General features: G+C 39.2%; 1 protein-coding gene across 3 annotated transcripts in view; it reads left to right on the top strand.

The window, feature by feature from the left end:
• jupb (junction plakoglobin b) overlaps window positions 1-18,672 on the top strand; it is a 114,172-nt gene extending 95,500 nt beyond the window's left edge. For all 3 annotated transcript variants that reach the window (XM_055005432.1, XM_055005433.1, XM_023291806.3), the window contains 7 exons: window positions 5,261-5,413; window positions 7,823-7,942; window positions 10,274-10,424; window positions 12,071-12,192; window positions 12,881-12,923; window positions 15,590-15,729; window positions 16,991-18,672. In XM_055005432.1, the coding sequence (XP_054861407.1) occupies window positions 5,261-5,413; window positions 7,823-7,942; window positions 10,274-10,424; window positions 12,071-12,192; window positions 12,881-12,923; window positions 15,590-15,726 (726 nt within the window). In that variant the 3' untranslated portion in view covers window positions 15,727-15,729; window positions 16,991-18,672. The remainder of the gene's footprint in view (window positions 1-5,260; window positions 5,414-7,822; window positions 7,943-10,273; window positions 10,425-12,070; window positions 12,193-12,880; window positions 12,924-15,589; window positions 15,730-16,990) is intronic.
• Window positions 18,673-18,930: the final 258 nt, after the last annotated feature.

The following is an 18,930-nucleotide window of genomic DNA, read 5'->3' as shown; positions in this document are numbered from 1 at the left end:
TAAGGTGTTCATGAGGTGCGAAGTCAAGGCGACAGGTCTGAAGTGGTTGGACCCTCCTGGGGTGTGCAGTCGCTGGAACTGGAACCACACAGGAAGTTTTCCACAGGGCCAGGACTTTCTCCACTCTGAGGCTCAGATTGAAGATGTGCAGAAACACCTCACAGAGTTGATCTGCACTCCTGTGACCTTCCTCACCTTGATCTTCTTCAACTCTCTCGTCACTTGGTCAGGTGTTATTGAAAGGCTGAGGGAAGTGGAGTGGGGTGTGGTGATGTATGGAGGGTGCAGGGTTGGTGGAGGAGGGAGTGAAGCCTAAATCACACCTGCTGGAAAACATATTCAGGTTCTTCCACCCACCATTGCCATGGCCTGAGATGCTTTTTCAGACCTCTCCACACCTCTCTGTCATTGTTTTGTGTCAGGTGATGTTCTAGTTTCTTCCTGCAGCTGTCCTCGCCACTGGTCCAGACATTAAGCCTGTAAATAAAGACAAGGGAAGCTGTGCAAAATGTTAACTGGTAGCACGAGAGTTGAGCATTTTGTGTCAAATGACAGCCAGCTTTAAGGAGATTACTCCTGCTAAAATCATGGACGTCAAGGTGTAAAATCCACTTACTGTCATCTTGGATTTTACACCTTACTGAGTTATTTAACATGCAGCTGTGGATACATATGGTGGAGATTTGACATAATTTGTCATGGATTCTGTCTAATGTGCAGGCTTTTGGAGAGCATCAATCAAATATAGCCACTGTGTAAACACATTTTGATATCTGCTAATGATGTACATGTTCCACACCAGTGGAAGGGAAAAAGAAAGACACACTCATGGCTACATTTAATGTAGCATGACAGCATATAGCTGCTGAATCACAAAATTTACTAGGAGGCTGCTTTAAAGAATTTCAGAAAAAAAAAAATCTAATATGACCTTTCTGTACCATTGTACTGCTTTCATAAGAAAACAAATCAAAATATAATTCTTTGTACCACACACTTTTGACCAGCATATCTAATGTTTCTACAGAACAGTAAACCATTCATTTCAAATGTACACCACCTACAAGAATATCATTGTTTTTCATGTTTGCAAAAGTATTGTCTGGTTACAAAAACACTTATGATGATGTAATAATATACAATGTAATATTATACTTACTGTAAAAGTCCACTGACTTCCATCCAGTCTGTTTTCTACTGTAATGTCAACCTCCATTAAGTGGTTTAAATTAGAATACAATTCTTTATTGTCATTGCACAGTGTGCAAATAAATGAATCAGCAATTCTGTCAATTCTGTGAATTCACACAATTAGAAATATTTAAAAGTACAAAAAAATGTGCAAATATAAAATATAGCATCTAGTAACAAAAAACAGTATGTGTAAGTGCATCTATGAAACCAGTGGGACTGCTTATTCTTTTAAATATAACTTATTTGGCATGTAAGGAATTATAAAAAACAACAATACAACTGACATTACACTTCTGATTATTTTGCATTGCTAAACATGTACAAAAAAACTATAGCTTAAGAAGTGCAAAAATTACATACCAAGTGCAGCTGGATGTAAACATATGTAGTGTTCAGTAAATAAACACAAGATGATTAGGGTAGTGTTTAAGTTGCTAGTAAGAACTCAGGTCCAGACAGTTAGTGTGAGGGTTTGTGTGTGTTATGGCTTGTGGGTAGAAGCAGTTTTTCAATCTGTTTATCTGTTATTTGATGGACCTGAAGCATCTACCAGCAGGTCATGGGTCAAACAGATGGTCTCCAGGATGGGACTGGATCTTAACAATGTGTTCTGTTCTACTGAGGCAGCGAGAGCTGAATAAGTCCCCCCAAAAAGGGAGTGAGCAGCCGATGATTCTCAGGGTGATGTTGATGATCCTCTGGAGGGTTCTTCTGTCTGCTGCTGAGCAGCTGGCAAACCACATAATGATACAATGCACCATCACGCTCCTGACAGCAGCGGTAAAAGGACACCCACAGCTTTATCTGCAGGTTGCTATTTTTCTGAGGATGCTCAGGAAGTGGTGTCACTGTTGTGCCTTCTTTACTACTGCGTTGGTGTTAATAGTTCAGGAAATACAGTATATTTATCAATGTGTGTACACAGGAAGCAAAGGGCAGGGACCTTTTCCACACAGTCCCAGTTAAAGTTTAGTGGATCAGAGTCTGCTTGCTTGCTTTGAAAGTCTATGATGAGTTATTTTGTTTTTGTGCAGTTCAGGACCAGATTTTTCTTTGAACATCACACCATCAGTAGAGACTTCATCCCTAATCGGGCTGGTCTTCTCCTGAGGTGGTGTTAGATGTATGGAAGGATGCAGAGTCATGTGTATATAGTGAGTAGAGGATTGGGCTCAACACACAGCCGTGTGGAGAGTCAGTGTTGAATGTGACAGTGGTCATCTATTCTGACCGTCTTTGGATGGTTGGTTAGAAAGTCCTTCACCCAGTGTCAGGAGGACTGTGAAGGTCCAATGTTACTCAGTTTAGAAACCAGTCTGCCGGGGATGGCAGAGCTAAAGTCTATGAAAAGCATTCTCACATAGCTGTCCAAGGTAAGTCAGTGTCAAGAGCAGTGTCTATTGCATCCTCTGTAGACCTGTTGGCTCTATAGGCAAACTGGTGTGGGTTGAAAGTGGGTGGGAAGCTGGCTTTGATGTTCTGTAGGACCACCCTCTTGAAGCATTTCAGAATGACCGCTGTGAGAGCTGCTGGATGGTAGTTCTCTAGCCCCGCTGATGATGGAATTTCTTCAGACTTCAGGCAGGATGTGATGATGGACAGGTACAGGTTGAAGACTTTTGTGAAGACCTCAGAGGGCTGCTTCTTGATCCCTCCTATCACACCATCAGGGCCAGCATCTTCCTGGGATTCACTGCTTGATGTCCTGCTTGATTTTAGAATATGCTTTATCCAGTGTTTTTCCCCTTGAGTGAAACAGCTGATGTGTTGCTCAAATTTGGGGAGAACTGTGTTTAAATCTGCATTGTTAAAATCCCCAGCTCTGATATGAGGTTCTCTGGATATTTGCTGTTGTGGGGATATGGCACTGTGCAATAACCTCAGGCTATGTTACCATTAGCATCCTCTGGTATGCAAACAGCTGTGACTACAACAGCAGTAAATTCACATGGAAGGTAAACGGGCCTGCATTTAATTGTCAGGTGCTCCAAATCCCGAGAACAGTGACTGTTTATCATTTTGACATTAGTGCACCAGTTGTTGTGGACGTATACGTTCAATTACCCTCCTTTGCTTTTGCTGGAGTCTAGGTTTCTGTCCCAGTGAAGTGCCGGACATCCTGCTAACTAAATAACAACATCAGGGCTGAATGGGTAAAGCCAAGTGTTTGTTGTAACTAGAATGCAAAAGTCCTGTGAGAACTTATTTGCAGAGATGTATAGTTTTAGTTCATGCATTTTGTTGGTAAAGGATCTGGAGAAAGTTCATGAGAAAGATACTCGGTAGTGGCGGTTGTTTCATTAGCCTGGCATCCTCACTTCTGCTTTCTGTGCTGCCTCCGTCTCCAGTGCCTGCTGGGGCTGATAACAATCCACGGAGAGCCTGGTGACCTGGCTATATCCTCAGGTATATTTTGCAAGTGCAGAGATTCACTTGTAATGGCCTGATTACACTGTAGACCTAGGATTAGAAGATTGTGTCAGGAAGGAGGGGGTTCACATGGCTAAGCTTAAAATTGGACAATGAAAAGGAACAGCATTGAGCCCTTGTGTACCTGAGTGACATGCAGGTGGCTGGGGTGGATAGTGAGTATACAAAGAACAGAGATTAAATTGGTATTCACACTCAGACTCGTCTGCGATTAAGTTGAGACTGACTTTATACTTTTTGAGTCCGCAGTTGACAAGGGTCTGCAAGGTTGTTTGTTCTTTTAATGGGGTTTATCTAGCATAAGAAAAAATATAACATGAAAAATAATAGAATTATGCACATAAATACTGATTCAAAATTCCACAGGCAGCTATCTCTCTGTCACTCCCTATTACCTACTGTGGTGAAATGGACTCTATTTTGTTCTTCTTCACTTGCACACACACACACACACACACACACACACACACACACACACACACACACACACACACACACACACACACACACACACACACACACACACACACACACACACACACACACACACGCGCGCGCACACACACACACACACACACACGTACACACACACACACACACACACACATCCTTGTCCTCCTCCTCCTCACTCAGACAGCTCCGGCAACTCAGGCACATTACAGTATTGAACTGAGTTATCAGTGTTTAATGATGTGGAATGAAGAAATGGAAAATTTGACTTCATAAGGAAGCTTTACAGAGCTGGATGAGTGAGAGGCAGAGAGAGAGAGAGAGAGAGAGAAGAGGAACAAATAAGCGGGAGGAGAGGAGTAGTAATGTACAAGTCGTGCTGCTTCTAAATGATAAATATATTCACAGATGTCTTTTGAAATTTCAGCTAACGCCAGCTTATTTGTGTGTGACAGCTTGTGGAGTTACATTTTCAAATGTAAATCTCAATGTTAAACGCATGCTATCCATCTTTTTTTTAAAGTATTTTTAAAGTAATTTAAATATATTCTGATATAGTTTTATGGTTTTATTGTTAGTATTACAATATGTTCAAAAGTAATGAACAAGCTTATAATACAATTTTACTATCTGCCAACAATACACTGTTTAGTGTGTCATATCTTTTTACAGTAGCCTCAATAATTTCTATTGTATGCTGAGTTAAATATGTCAAAGCACAAATAATTTATTGAATATGCTAACATTTCAATTTTAAAACCCTTTTTGAAATCTTTCCATCCTCAGTCTCTCGCAGCATGCTGTTAACTAATGCTTATCTCTTTGAGCTGTTTGCAGGGCTACACACTGTATATGTGATGCTTGAAAGTGAGCTTTTCTGAGCGCTTGGTGGTAGTGGGGAGCCAGCAGTGAGCTCCCATGGAGGAGCTGGAAGTCTTCCCAGCTCCTCAGCATTGAGCAAGCTCTCCATCCACAGAAAACTGTCAGATCTTTTTCCTCTCTCATCCCTGTGGTTCTCTTTGATATGTACCATCACACACTAGGTGGTAAACATGAGTGCAATGCAAACAGCTCGCTGAAATTCCAACAAAGTAACCCGCACTGCCATTTGGAGGCACCACATGTAATGTTGCCTTTAAAGATGACCCACATAGAGAAAACTCTTTGATCTCTGTCCTCCGTTCAGGCTACAGTTGGGCTCATTCGGAACCTGGCACTGTGCCCATCCAATCAGGCGCCGCTAAGAGAAGCAGGTGCTATTCCTCGATTGGTCAACCTGCTGCTGAAGGCTCACCAGGACACGCAGAGACACGCATCTTCTGCACAGCAAACATATCAGGTGTGAAACACACACACACCTTGTGGGTTTTCCACAGTAGCACAACATTCCAGCCGCCTTTATGTTGTGTTTCTTGACATCACTGGACATGTCATTCTTCCATCTCCACGTGCAGGAAGAAGCAGCTTTTTGTGATTGTGCTGAATGTTGAAGCTGTTACAAATAAGAACCCGCTAGTTTATTTACATTTTTTGTCTCTGTTAGTGTTGCACACAGTTTTTTACTAGGTTTTGTAAATTACAACCGTTAAGCTTTCAGCACTTATGCAAATATTATCCTGGCCTTGATTCCTAATGTGTCCATTTAATAACACTTGACTTCAACCCTCTGAACCCCAAGCAGATTCTGGATGCTTTTATTTGCTTTGTCACGTTTTTACTCACTGTGGACTCATTTTTCACTCAAATAAAAAGTCCTGCACCTCTATGGAAACAGCACAACCATGACTAAAAGTAGAAACAACTCAAAAAACGATTTTGTGCATTATAGCACAGTTATAATACCATTAATCATAAAGACAATAAAATCAAATTTGAATTTCTTCTATTATTTATTTTACAAAAAAATGAGGAAAACATGGATCATGATCAACATCAACATGTATATTTTTCCAAGTGCCCACATGTGTTAATATTAAAAGAAAATGCTGATTCTACCTTATAAATATTTACATGTTTACCACACACATACACACAGTGTGTGTTAGTCATGTCAGAGAACAATACCTTACTCTAAATTAAATCAGCTCTTCAGCCTAAAGTTATTGTAAATTATTATTATATATTACTATATATTACTGAAAGAAATGACCTAGTATGTGTTTGGTTTTCTCCTGGCCTGATTAGAGACTGTGAGCTCCTTCACTGTTATAACTGTTGTTTGTTCTCTAGGGTTGTAGCTGCAGACCTTACCCCTGTCTCCAGTGATGATCCAAATATGAAGGGTGCTTTGTCATAAGATAAACTTTATTGATCCCACAGTGAGGAAAGTTCATCGTTACAAAAAAAGTATAAGGCAGTACAAAAATAAATAAGAAAAAACAGTGCAAAATTGCAGAGAACATTATATACAGACGATGATTTTTTTTTTTTTTTAAAGAAAACTATATACAAGAGGATGAGGTGTCAGTTATTGCACACAAGTAGGTGGAATGCATATGCAAGCGGAAACCTGTCATCTTGACAGATTTGCAAGTCAGTGGGGAAACTACAAATGCAAGTATCTCCAAAACCGTGTAACACAGGCCTGATGTTGATCATATGATGTCACGGGGAATCTTTACTCATGATCATGCAACATTTTGTTCACTCGCAGCAGGAACAAAATCTGAACTTTTTGATTGCACCTCGTGCTGATGGTCCGACATTCACCTGTCAGGTCAGATGTGCACAGGAAGATGCTACTACTTGGTTTGCCATGCTATTATAATATAGAGCTGCACAAATGATCAGCTTTGCTGCAGAAATTGTTCTCAGCTGATCTTACCTGGTAAAATAAAGAATAAATAAATGAAATGATGCTGATGAACTACAACAATAGTTTTATAAGCGGCTCAGAGATTAGATTCAGCAAACACACTTAACCAACTACTTAACTGTCAATACAACCAGTAGATGTTCAGTAATGTGCTTGTGATATCTATCTATCTATCTATGGAAAAACTCCTTAAAAAACAATTTAACAATGAAAAATCCAGCAAACCTCAGGAAAATGCTGATGTATGTACATGATAGAGCATTATAACACACAATCAGCATAATCAACATTAAGCCAGACAGTACACTTATCTGAACAGTAGCTCTGGGAGAACAGATCTTTGTATCCCTGTCAGGTTTGCATATGGAGCAATTCAGCATCAAGCTGTCTTAAATTGGTAGTTTTAACCCCATAAATTCCACCTGACCAAAAGGAACAAGATTTAATCATTACCATAACGGATGCAACCAAGTATCATCTGTGGGAAAGTTTAATTTACAGTGAAATAAATATTCAAGCACTGCAGGAGGTCAAGATGGACACTGATGAAGATGTAATACCAAACCATTTGTCTCCCAGTATTGTTACACTCAGTCACTTTTTTTGTACTGTGGTCAAGTGACCTTTTTGCCTGTTTTTTTAAAAGGTGCACTGATCTAATCTGCTGCAAATTTAACTTGACAAACAAACATAAAATAGCAAATAGTAAAAAGAAGAATTTTAAACAAGCGGTAGTAAATCAGCAGAGGAAAACAGAACATACTGTAATTAGCGTTGCCAGTTATGGGTCCAACTGTTTTCTGCCCACAGCCTTGTCAGAGAATGTCAACCATTTAGCAGTCATAAATAAGATTAACAGTTAACAGGGTGTTTGTGATTTATTTCTTTATTTGATAATTCTCTGCCTCAGCATTTCTAAATGTCTGTGACCAGGATGGTGTCCGGATGGAGGAAATAGTGGAGGGCTGCACAGGAGCGCTTCACATTCTGGCCAGAGACCCAATAAACAGAGGAGAGATTGCCAGCATGCAGACCATACCACTGTTTGTACAGGTACGCTCATGCATGCTCCAACGCAGCACGTGACATGAAGATATGAGGCTGCACAAACCACAGGAGCTGCTGACATATTGCTTTTATGAAACTATGCTCACACACATGCACATATTTTTCTTCCTGCCACGACCTCAGCTGTTTGCACTGGTTTCTGGAAAATATCTTGATGGATGGATGGAGGACAAAGTAGAATGTTGGCTGTTATTCTTAGAATTCCACTTCTTTCTTGAAGATATTTTGTCTAATCCTGGTAGAGAAAGGATAAGACACTTAAGGCCAAATAATGGTTTCTACGTCTGTGTGCACTGGCCAGTAAGCAGACTGCGACCATCACCACGGCTCTGCTTGTGCTTCAATAAAATTGCACCAGACTGCTACCCGCCTGGCTGCATTTCTCCTTATACTGAACGCAGAAAAGCACACGAGGAAAAGGCAGCTGCTCAGGGATTGGACTGTAGCACCAGATCAGTGATTATTCCTGAAATGTGCCGTGTGCAGTGTGTGATCATAACATAGTGCTACCACTGGCTGCCTAGGGAAAACTAGGGCAGCAACAAAACAGCCATTGGACGCTGTTTGTACCAGAGTGATCAAAGGATAGCTTTATTGAAAGACAGGTATTTAACGACGCAAAATGAGGAGCTGAGGGCAGAGGGTGCGACTGCAAGGCTGTATACAAAAGAGGCTATTGCCATCGAATGGGAGAAAGAGTGCTGGAGAAATTCTGCAGAAATTAGGACTTGTTACTGTGCTGGGGCTCCGTCGATGAAAACATGAATAAACAAATGTGCAAACAAAGCTTCCCTGAAGTCCAGCAGCGATGACTTCAATTAAAACTCTTTTAATGATGAATTACAGTCATCAGCAAGTCAAGGAAAGATCATGTATATAATGACAGTTTTGAGTGTTCGGGTGCTTTTATTTGCTTTGTCACATTTTTTACTCACTGTGGGCTCATTTTTCACTCTAATAAAAAGTCCTGCACCTCTATAGAAACAGCACAACCATGACTAGAAGTAGAAACAACTCAAAAATCGATTTTGTGCATTATAGCACAGTTTTAATGCCATAAATCATTAAAGACCATGTATATAATGGCAGTTTTGAGTTTCTAGTGACTCCTATAACCTTTTCTATGGTGGAAAAATTGAAACACATGCATCTTTGTCAGAAAAAAACAGTCATACCTTTTGGTTCTTTCATTGATTTATTACAGGACTTCTAAAATATGACAATCTGGTGGGTCAAAAATACCCATATAGCAACTTGAATGATCAGTTTGGTCATGTGGACAGTTGTGTTAACCAAATTTTATTAGTGGCATGACCTCTTAACTCCTTGTGAGTGATTACGATTCACTACAGCTGCAGACTTTTCTGAGCCAATTTAAATAGTTATACTTATTAGACTCAGCCACAGACATTACAGTGGGAAAGTCTAAAAAGATGAGTACAGATCTGAAGAAGCAAATCCTTAACTTGAACAAGTCAAGTAAGTCATCAGGAGCCATCTCAAAGATGCTTCAGATCCCAAAATCGAAACTGCAAACGTTTTTTTGAAAGCATAAATGTATGCAGAGCTGTGTCATTGTTACAATCAGGACAAAAACACAAGCTATGATGGTCAAGAGTCAACTAAGAATCACCGAAAAGTAACAAATGTGTTTTACATTGCCATAAGATAAGATAAGACAAGATAAGATAAGATAATCCTTTATTACTCTCCACGTCAGGGGAAATTCCCAGTGTTACAGCAGCAAACATCTTTCAGAGCAGCACTAAACCGTATGTACAGTAAAATGAATAAATACAGTATTACTGCACTGTAAGTGACATCAGCATAAAGTGGCTTGTGGAATAAATGTAACTGTAAAAGTGCAAGAAAAATGCCAGCCGTGGAAGGAATTGTTCTGCAGATTTGACCATGGTTTAGGATGATAAGATATAGTCTAGTTTATGTCAACATCAGCCAGTGATGCTGATGTTGTAAAGACTTTCAACAGATGGAATGAAGGACCTGCGATAGCGCTCCTTCTTGCAGGGTGAATGTCTCAGTCTGCTGCTGAAGGAGCTGCTTAGAGCTGAGAGGTGCCGATAGAAGCCCTTTCTCTACAAGCGGCACCTTAACGCTCGACTGAAGTTTGCTGCTGATCACATGGAAAAAGAAAAAGCCTTCTGGAGGAACGTTCTGTGTTCAGATGAGATGCAGATTGAGTGATTTGACCACAGTGACCAGAATTATGTTTCAAGGAGAGAAGGTGACACCTTTAACTGCAAGAACACCATAATGAGTGCGTGTGTGTTGGTTTGTGTGTCTGTGTGTGTCCAGCTGTTGTACTCATATGTGGAGAACGTGAAGCGAGTGTCTGCAGGTGTCCTGTGTGAGCTGGCCCTGGACAAACAGTCTGCAGAGCTCATCGATGCAGAGGGAGCATCAGCGCCACTCATGGAGCTGCTGCACTCCAACAATGAAGGAATCGGTACGTCGCATGTCAGCTAACGGCAAGCTTTTACCACACATGTGCATTTCATTAAAATAAAACAAAATGTGACCAGAATTCAAACAACAACATTCACAAACTAAACTGCTAAACTATGGACCTGAACTATAACTGATGTGTAACTGCATATTTTTTAAGCCATTTTAAATATGAGCCTCATTGGCTGGTGGTGAAACTGTCAAAGTGAGGGGAGCTGGCTGGTGAATCAGGACTGCCATCTGCTGGGAGTCACAATTAGCGAAAGTGGAATATCTATCTAACATAAGGCCTCAATACATTCTACAGGGAGATCATTTTTTTGTTGAATAATTGATATGAAAAGACATTATTAGCTTTTACAGTTGCAACTATCGGGCTGTCATTAGATGATGAAAGGATGATGAGGAAACAATTACTAATTTTGACCAACAGATCATTATCACGTTACAGGCAAAGTTCATTTGTGACACTGGCAGTAGAAATTTGACAAGCTGTACATTTTATAGTTAGGAATTTGAAATGAAAAATTGAATACATTATTCAGAGATTGTTTGGACAAAACCTTCAGTCGAGGAGTGTTTGGGCCTCTTTATTTCAAGTGAAAGAAAACTGAATCTTTAGCATGTTACTGTCTATATTAGTTTACTTTCTCAGTGTGGTGTGGAGGAACATGACCAGTTCATACACAACTTGAACCTCAATGCCATCTAACACCTTTAGGTCAAACTGGAACACGTCACATGTCAGTGGTCATAATGTTGTGGCTGATCGGTGTATGTATGGTAGTGTAACAGTGTGAAAATGTCCTTATCTGTTAAGTTTACTATTTTCCACAGGTCTAGAACACATTTTCACTTAGGATATACTGTCCCATTCTGTCACTCAGCTTCCTATGTCATCACTTGTGTCTCTCATGCTCTGATTTAATTTTATTTTGACCTTTGTTTTTTTTTCTTTTTCCTCATATGGACAGCCTTCTTCAGACTTGCATGTAAATATAATCCATATGAAACACGTCATGCAAGTTACCATCTTTACCTTTTGCTGCAGAAGTGACGCCACTCATATCAATGTCAGTGCAGTGGATGGATTGTCATTATCAATTAATACTACTATCCTATTTTACAGCAACGACACCTCACATATGCAGCATTCTGTTAAGAGTTTCTCTCTCCTTTAGCACATTTCACCTATAATACCTCTGGGACAGTAAATGTGGATTCATCTGCTAATTGCACCATTCCCTTGTTAAAAACAACTGTTTTTTTAAGAAAGTTTCGAGTCTTTGATAAACAAAAACTTATTAAATGGCTTGCTGTGGTGTTTATCATTAGTCTTTTTGAGAGTTTAAAGAGTACTTGGGGGGGAATCATCATTAAGTTGCTTGTGGGTTTCTTGAGACTAAGACTTGTTTATCTTTGGCCAATTAGACTTTGGTATCAACACTGATTATTTAAACTTTTTATTTGTGCATGCACAAACTTAGAAAAAAAATCTTATAAATACGACTGGTGATGAGTAATTCATTACGTGATCATTTTTCTGTGGTCACCTGATTGTGAAATCTAGGAGAATGAACTGCATTAGTGCCTGGCTTTTTCACGCGACCCTGTTTTTAAATGACCGGTGTTGCCATCTCCTTGCAGCCACCTACGCTGCAGCAGTGCTGTTTCGAATATCAGAGGACAAGAGTTCAGACTACAGGAAGAGAGTGTCAGTGGAGCTCACACACTCGCTCTTTAAACATGACCCTGCTGCCTGGGAAATGGTAAGAACCCATTGTGTGTTAGTGTGTGTGGCTGCAGAGGTGTTGGCAAACAAGTTTAACTTAATCTCAACCTATAAATACAAATTAAAGATGTTAGTCTATCTTGGCTAGCTTATCAACTGTAGATCAATGTCCAACCTGCTATTTACAGCATTAAAAAATGTGCTTTATTTGTGTTCCAAACTGCTCTCAGAGCTTTGCAGAAGCCTGATAACGCTCTGCTTCTCACAATTAAATAAAGAGAAAATATCTTTCTATTGTTGTTTTTGTGAAACTCATCCTTACAACTCCCAGTAATGTCAATCACAACATTCACAAAGACTAGAAAAACTGGTAGGAGTCCTTCAGATGTCAGTCTATTTGTCTCATTTCAACATGAGCGTCCCACTTCATCCTCCTCAAGGTTCTATCCTTTGTCCTCTGCTTTCCAGTTTTAATGTTACCACTGAGGGTTATCATCATAAGTGTAGAACTGATGTTTATAGCTATGTAGATAATACCCAACTGCAAATAACTTTATCCTGTAAAAGTCAAAAGTTCCCTTTACTCTTGTGTATTTCTGACACTCAACTTGTGGATGGTTTTTTTTTTCTCTAGCACAATAAAGGCTTAACAGGACCAAAAAAAAAAATATTAGTTTAGGTGACATTTCACATAATTTTGTTTATCTTTATCTGTTTCTGTGCAGGCCCATACTGCAGTTCCTTTGGAGACTACATACCTAGCTGATGGTGAGTATCGTGATTTACAGGAAAAGGCTTTTAATGCAACCACAAACACATTAATAGATCAGCCACAACACTGAAACTACCTGTTTAACCTCCCTTATACTGCTTGTCCTTTGTGCTCCTGTGTGTCCTCCTGCCTCCTGAGTGACCACTTGTGATCGGAGTTTACTTCCTTTCTCTAACGAGGCAGCAGGAAGTGAGACAGAAATGCACTTCCATGCTCCCATGTGTAGTCTTTCAGAATCTGACAGTGTGCTCTATCTATGAGAATCCATTTTGCTGCATGTTATTATGGCACTGCAGGTGGGCAAATGAGAATGTAATTCTGTTCACACAAAGGATGTCAATTGTGCAAACTCAGTAAGCCTTGAATGCATTCACACCTGTACTTGGAGCTGTCCACTTGTGATTGGATCATCCAACACACATTTATATACCAGGGGTAAACAGAGCCAGAAAGATCACATTAGTGTTCATTTCCCTTCTCAACACTAGGACAAAGACTACCCTCCTCTGCAGGTGAGCTCCCTGCTGTTGACAGAATAGATTTGGGCTGTAAAACGGCAGTGTCATGTGAGAGTTGTGTGAGTGTAGAATAGGGAGGGAGAAGTACAATCAAGAACAATCAAGAGAACTTTTTATTTTTGTTTTTTAGCAATTAAAAAAAAATGTCATAAAATTTAGCAAAAGTCTATTTTGAGTTCAAAGTACTAGTATCTCCCAGTAATGCTTTCTTGTCACATTGTCAGTTTTAACACCAATGGCCACTCAACCTCAAATTAATCACAGAGAACAATTTAGTCCTAAGTCAAAACTGGCTTTTTCAAACCTTAGCTGAACCTGAGAGGCACTCGTCTGTGTCACACAGGAGGCTTTCAGCCCAGCGCCAAACTGTGGGTCATTCCTGTTTTTGAAGCACACAGAGCTCAATGCACAATTGTTTTAGGTATTTGTGTAAAAAATAGCTACACACTGTTTACGGGAGTAGAATGCAGGCAAAAAGAAGCTGAAGTAATTAAACAGCAGTGCATGAGATGTTCAACTAAAAAATACAAAACATATGCAATGTAAATGCAAAAACTTTGACTGTATAGTAGAATCCATGTTAAGTTGCACCAATAGAACTTTGCTTTAAATGATTCTGTACAACAGGCTATAAACTGCCAAACCTAATGCAAAATCTTCCTTTATATCAATAAGAGGAAGGGAGGACAAAACGGATGGATGAAATGAGAAGCAAGGAGAGGAGGAGGATGCTAAAGGAGCAGAGAGTAAGACTGAAAATGACAGTAGGATTAAAGAAAGAGCAGAATAAAAGTGGAGAGGTGAAGTAGGAACAAATGGTTTGAATGTGGAGAAAAAGTTTTTCTCCTCCCCCTTTGCGCAATCATTCTTCTTCTTTCCTCTGTGTACATACTTAGTGCAAATCCCTCCATCTCACTTATCTTTAATTATTGCTTTAGTCTTCATCCCAAGTGTGTATCCATGTTTGTGTGTGTGTGTGATTTACTGGTGCTATTTAAATCTCCACATGCTTAATCCACTGTTGTAATACACACACACACTGTATGTGTGTGTGTCAAGTCGTAATGGAGGTCAATTGAAGGTGCTGATTTCATAGTGCAGTAGTCAGAATCAAATTAACTCATTTATTTAGTGTCTGTTTCTCAGTTACACCTTCCACACACATCTCCATTCAACCTCCGCACACTGATTCTCTGCCTTTTTACATTTAGAGCTTAAGTGCTCACAGAATGTGCATCATGAAATCACATTCAGAGCGTCTAAGTCAACAGAACAGCGAGTGTGTATGTCAGTGCCATTAACGTAAAGAATGTATCTGTGCCAGGGAATCCATTCTCAGTGGAAATCTTACATTTTCTTTGAGCCATCTGAATAAGGATAGAAACACATTGATATCATTCAGTGCGACTTATACTTCTCAAGAATATCAACGTGTCTGATGTCCATCCAGAATTAACCTCTAAAAACATGTTTTGAAATGACAAAAATACACTTAAGAACTTTCCTCAGTCATAAAAAATCTTTATTATCAAAGTATTCTAGTGGTAGCTGAATCAGTGTTTGGGTACTATTACTTACAGGCAATTCAGGATACTTTTGTAAACAAATAGGGACTAAATAAAAACTCACTATGTGTATATGTATGCCTAGCTGGCATTTCTGTTTGTGTTGGGGTGACACAAATGAACTACACCATCTTAATTAGTGATCTGTAGGGATATGTTCTGTGATGTCTTTACTCTGTACAGTCAGTCAGGCTAGCCGTTTCACCAGGCTTCCAGTCTTAGCGCTAAGCTAGTCAACTATGTGGTTTGCATTCAGATAATCATAGTCAAATTGAGAACAGAGAAAAGCAACTTTAGGACAGCAAGACCAAATAAAAGTTTATTAAATGGCTCCTTTAATTTTCCCACAACTATGGATTTTCACACTGAGCTGACAAAAAAGTAGAAATAAAGGCACCTCTTAACACAAAAACATAAGACATCCTCTTTAAAAGCCTGGATAGGATTGTTTTCTGTTTAGACTGCTTATATGGTTAAATTTTAATTGAACATGAAAATACATGCCCCTAGTGTGTCTTGAGTGATGTTTAGTGCAGCTGTAAAAGATCTTTCATTGATCTTGTTCTCTGTGTATCTCAGAGTTAGATGGTTCTTATCCTCCGTATGGCTATGCTGATCTGACCCTGGACACCCTGCCGCTAGACCCTGACCTCCATGAGCAGTACATCCCCGACATGACCTACGACCCAAGACAGGCCTACCCTGAACCGCTCTAACAGGTAAGCACACACGGAACATCCATCAGCCATATTCACACAAACATGTTTTCCTGATGTTTGTCTGGCTTAGAAACTGTGACAAAAGAGAGACATGTAATCAATACAAAGCAATGATTGTGTGATTGGGTGAACCGTGTGATGTTGTGTTGGATTGCACTAATCAAGCAAAGATGTGCAAGAGCCTAGCTTCACTAGGACTGAAGAAGAGTGGAGATTTACAGTAGGGAAACACCAATCCCAGGTGTTTCCAGTTGTTTTAATTACAGGCTCCCACCACCTACTGCAGAACAGAAGTGCAACATATAGACAGGATTAACTTGATTCTTTTTTTAAATATATATTTTTGGTTGATAAAAGGCTGTCTATCCCAATGCCATTTCTCTGTTTAAGTACAGACAGTGCACCTATATGGCTGGCAGCCACATTTTTGAGTCATCAGTCAAAACTTAAGGTGGTCATTATAATAGCAGTCCTGACTAGTGTTTTGACTTGTTCATACGATGTGGCAGCCAGGGGACCAAACAAACGTTTCCTTGTCCCTGAACAAATCAGTGAGTTGGCAATCAAATTTACTTAATGAATTTACAGACCACAACCAATCTATATAATCATCCAGTGTTGGAAGGGAAAATGAGTATGACTTGATGGTAAAAGTCACTTCCTCTGGCAACTCTTTTCTAGGTTATACCATGATACAAACAAAAAGGTGCAAAATTTTTGAAAATTCTCATGCTCACATTCTTGCAGTTAGCTTAATGGGAAAATACTGATGTGTTTAATTTAGTTTTTGTGATCATACGTTCTCTAACTTGTGCGACAATGATTACAGATGTGTTTAATTTGTTGACTTCAGTTACTACTTTGAAGCCTGTATTTTTAATATAGTGTTTCTAATGTGATGGTTTTTGATTGCTGATACAAGGAAATAATTTACTTTTCAATTTAAAAATAATTCAATTATTGAGAGATGATACAATTTAGTTTAAATCCACTTGTCTTGTGTACTGTGTGATCAGATGCCATAACATTGATTTAAGATTAATCTTCCCACCCTAGCCTGGAAAATAAAGTTAATAGGTGTTGAAAATGTTGAACTATTCCTTTTAGATTGTTCCGCTGGATACTGGCTTGACTGTGTTATTTGACAGTGTGATCACAATGTTTTAGATAATGAAGTTCTAATGCAGATATGTTCTTTATTCCAATCTCTATATTTAGTTGATGATCATGCTTTAGAATATTTGCTCTTTTTTCGTTTCAGGAAGAGAAAACAGAAACATCGAAAAGTGAACTGAACACAAGCAAACTGCAGGAAGACTGGACGGATGGATGGACCACGATTAGAGGTTTTGACCAGAAAACAAATCAGCCCTTCCCAAACCAGGGAAAATCCCATTTGGCAATCAAGAACTATTAAAAGAGGTTGCTTATTAAAAGGAGGATTATTGTTCCTGTAAATGAAAAATGTAACTTTGTTATAATGTTTTACTGTGGGGTGAAAGTAGGAGTGTCTGACGTTTTGAGGCATTGTTACACGGGTAACTTTTTGAAGCAATCAAATTAGATACAATTGCCTTACACTGACAGTTGAGACATGTAAGACAAGCGGGAGGCGCTTAACCAAACTCAGCTGATAATCCTCACCAATAGCTTCCTCTGTAAAGATTTAAATCCAACTCAAAGAATTTGAATTGGATGAAATGCTACAACGTCAGTGTTAAGATGTGACGTTGGTGATGCAATGCCTATCTGTTCATTTGTTTTAGATTTTTGCCCATATGTATCTCATGACAAGCTGTCAAATTAGTCAGTTCTGAAAAAGTTCGATTAAATTTGTTAAATATAACATTGCAGTTGAGCGAAATTCATTACTGACATCACAGAAACAATCACTATGAAAGCTCTTAGATCTTTGGTTACAAAACATCCGACGTTGAACAGGAAAAGAATTTCTCCCTTCTTGAGAATACTGCAAAACACCATTGCTCCAAATGCTACCCGTGTACCCCAGCCTTAAGCTGCTGTCTTATAGATGTCTCCTATGTGTATTTGAACAGTGCACATGTCCCCAGGGTGTCAATGTGTGGTCGTTGCATGGTAGTATATCGTGTACTCATTGAAATAGTCTTCACCTTTGCATACTGAGAAAAAAAAAATGACATCTGGGTTTTACAAGCCATTTTGGATTACGCCAGCCATTTGGAAAACTTTAGTGCAGCGGTGGACTATGAACCCCATCATGTCCCAGCCTCACTTTCACCAAGTGGATTTTCTTTTCAAATGTCCACAGGAAATGGATTGCAAATCCATTTGGTATCTTTGGCATCGGGATACAAAACCCACCTTTTTTCAGAGGTATCTAATATTTGCACCACAGTTCTCTGATCAGCTTGTACACACCTTTGTGGGTGCCACTGAGTACAGTGCAGCAAAAATTTGCAACAGTACTTACATTGTGCATCAACATAATAAACTGCTTTTTTACTAAGGGTGTGCTGATAGTTTCAATTTGAAATTCGTTAGTTACTGTATGTCAGTGTCAATCAAGGGGTGGGTTCTGCAAGCTCTAATACATTAATACATACTGTCTACTGCTTATACCATGTATTAAAGATTTAGTCTGTTATTGGTGCGCAGTACCATTTCTACCTAACCATCGTATTATTGTACAATTCACATGGTCTACATTTAAGAGCAGCTGCAGTTGGAATGTGGAAATCATGGACAGTTCGAGCACAAATTGCTCCATGCTTCAGGGGCAACTGTGCTTGTATTTACAGGGTTGCTGTTTTTGGTTGCAATACTCAGCTAGCAACAGCAGCCATAGCCTACTGTTTTAAGAAAGCACAACTAAATTACTTAAATGAATCAGTTGCTGAGGCAATCTGTTAAAGTTAGACTGTTCCTAAATCTTGCTAAGTCATTAAATTTTGTTATTTTCAACTGTTTTGGTATGCGTTTATTCTGCTTGCATGGAAGACTCCGTTTTTATGACTGATTCAAATAAGTTCAACAAAATGCAGCAAAGAAAAAAAATTAAATAAAATTCACATTCTTTTATGTATTTTCAGTTTATGTGTGCATTAACTGTCATGGTTAAATGAAAACATTTGCTTAAAAGCAATATTGGACTAAACGCTTTGTCTATGATAACGGAATACATTTTTTTTAATGCTTTGCCTTCAGTCTATGCAAGTCTAT

The sequence above is a fragment of the Amphiprion ocellaris genome, chromosome 19, assembly GCF_022539595.1.
Source record: "Amphiprion ocellaris isolate individual 3 ecotype Okinawa chromosome 19, ASM2253959v1, whole genome shotgun sequence".
NCBI classification, from domain to species: domain Eukaryota; kingdom Metazoa; phylum Chordata; class Actinopteri; family Pomacentridae; genus Amphiprion; species Amphiprion ocellaris.
Note: the sequence above shows the minus strand (reverse complement) of the source record. Positions and strands in the feature narration are given on the sequence as shown.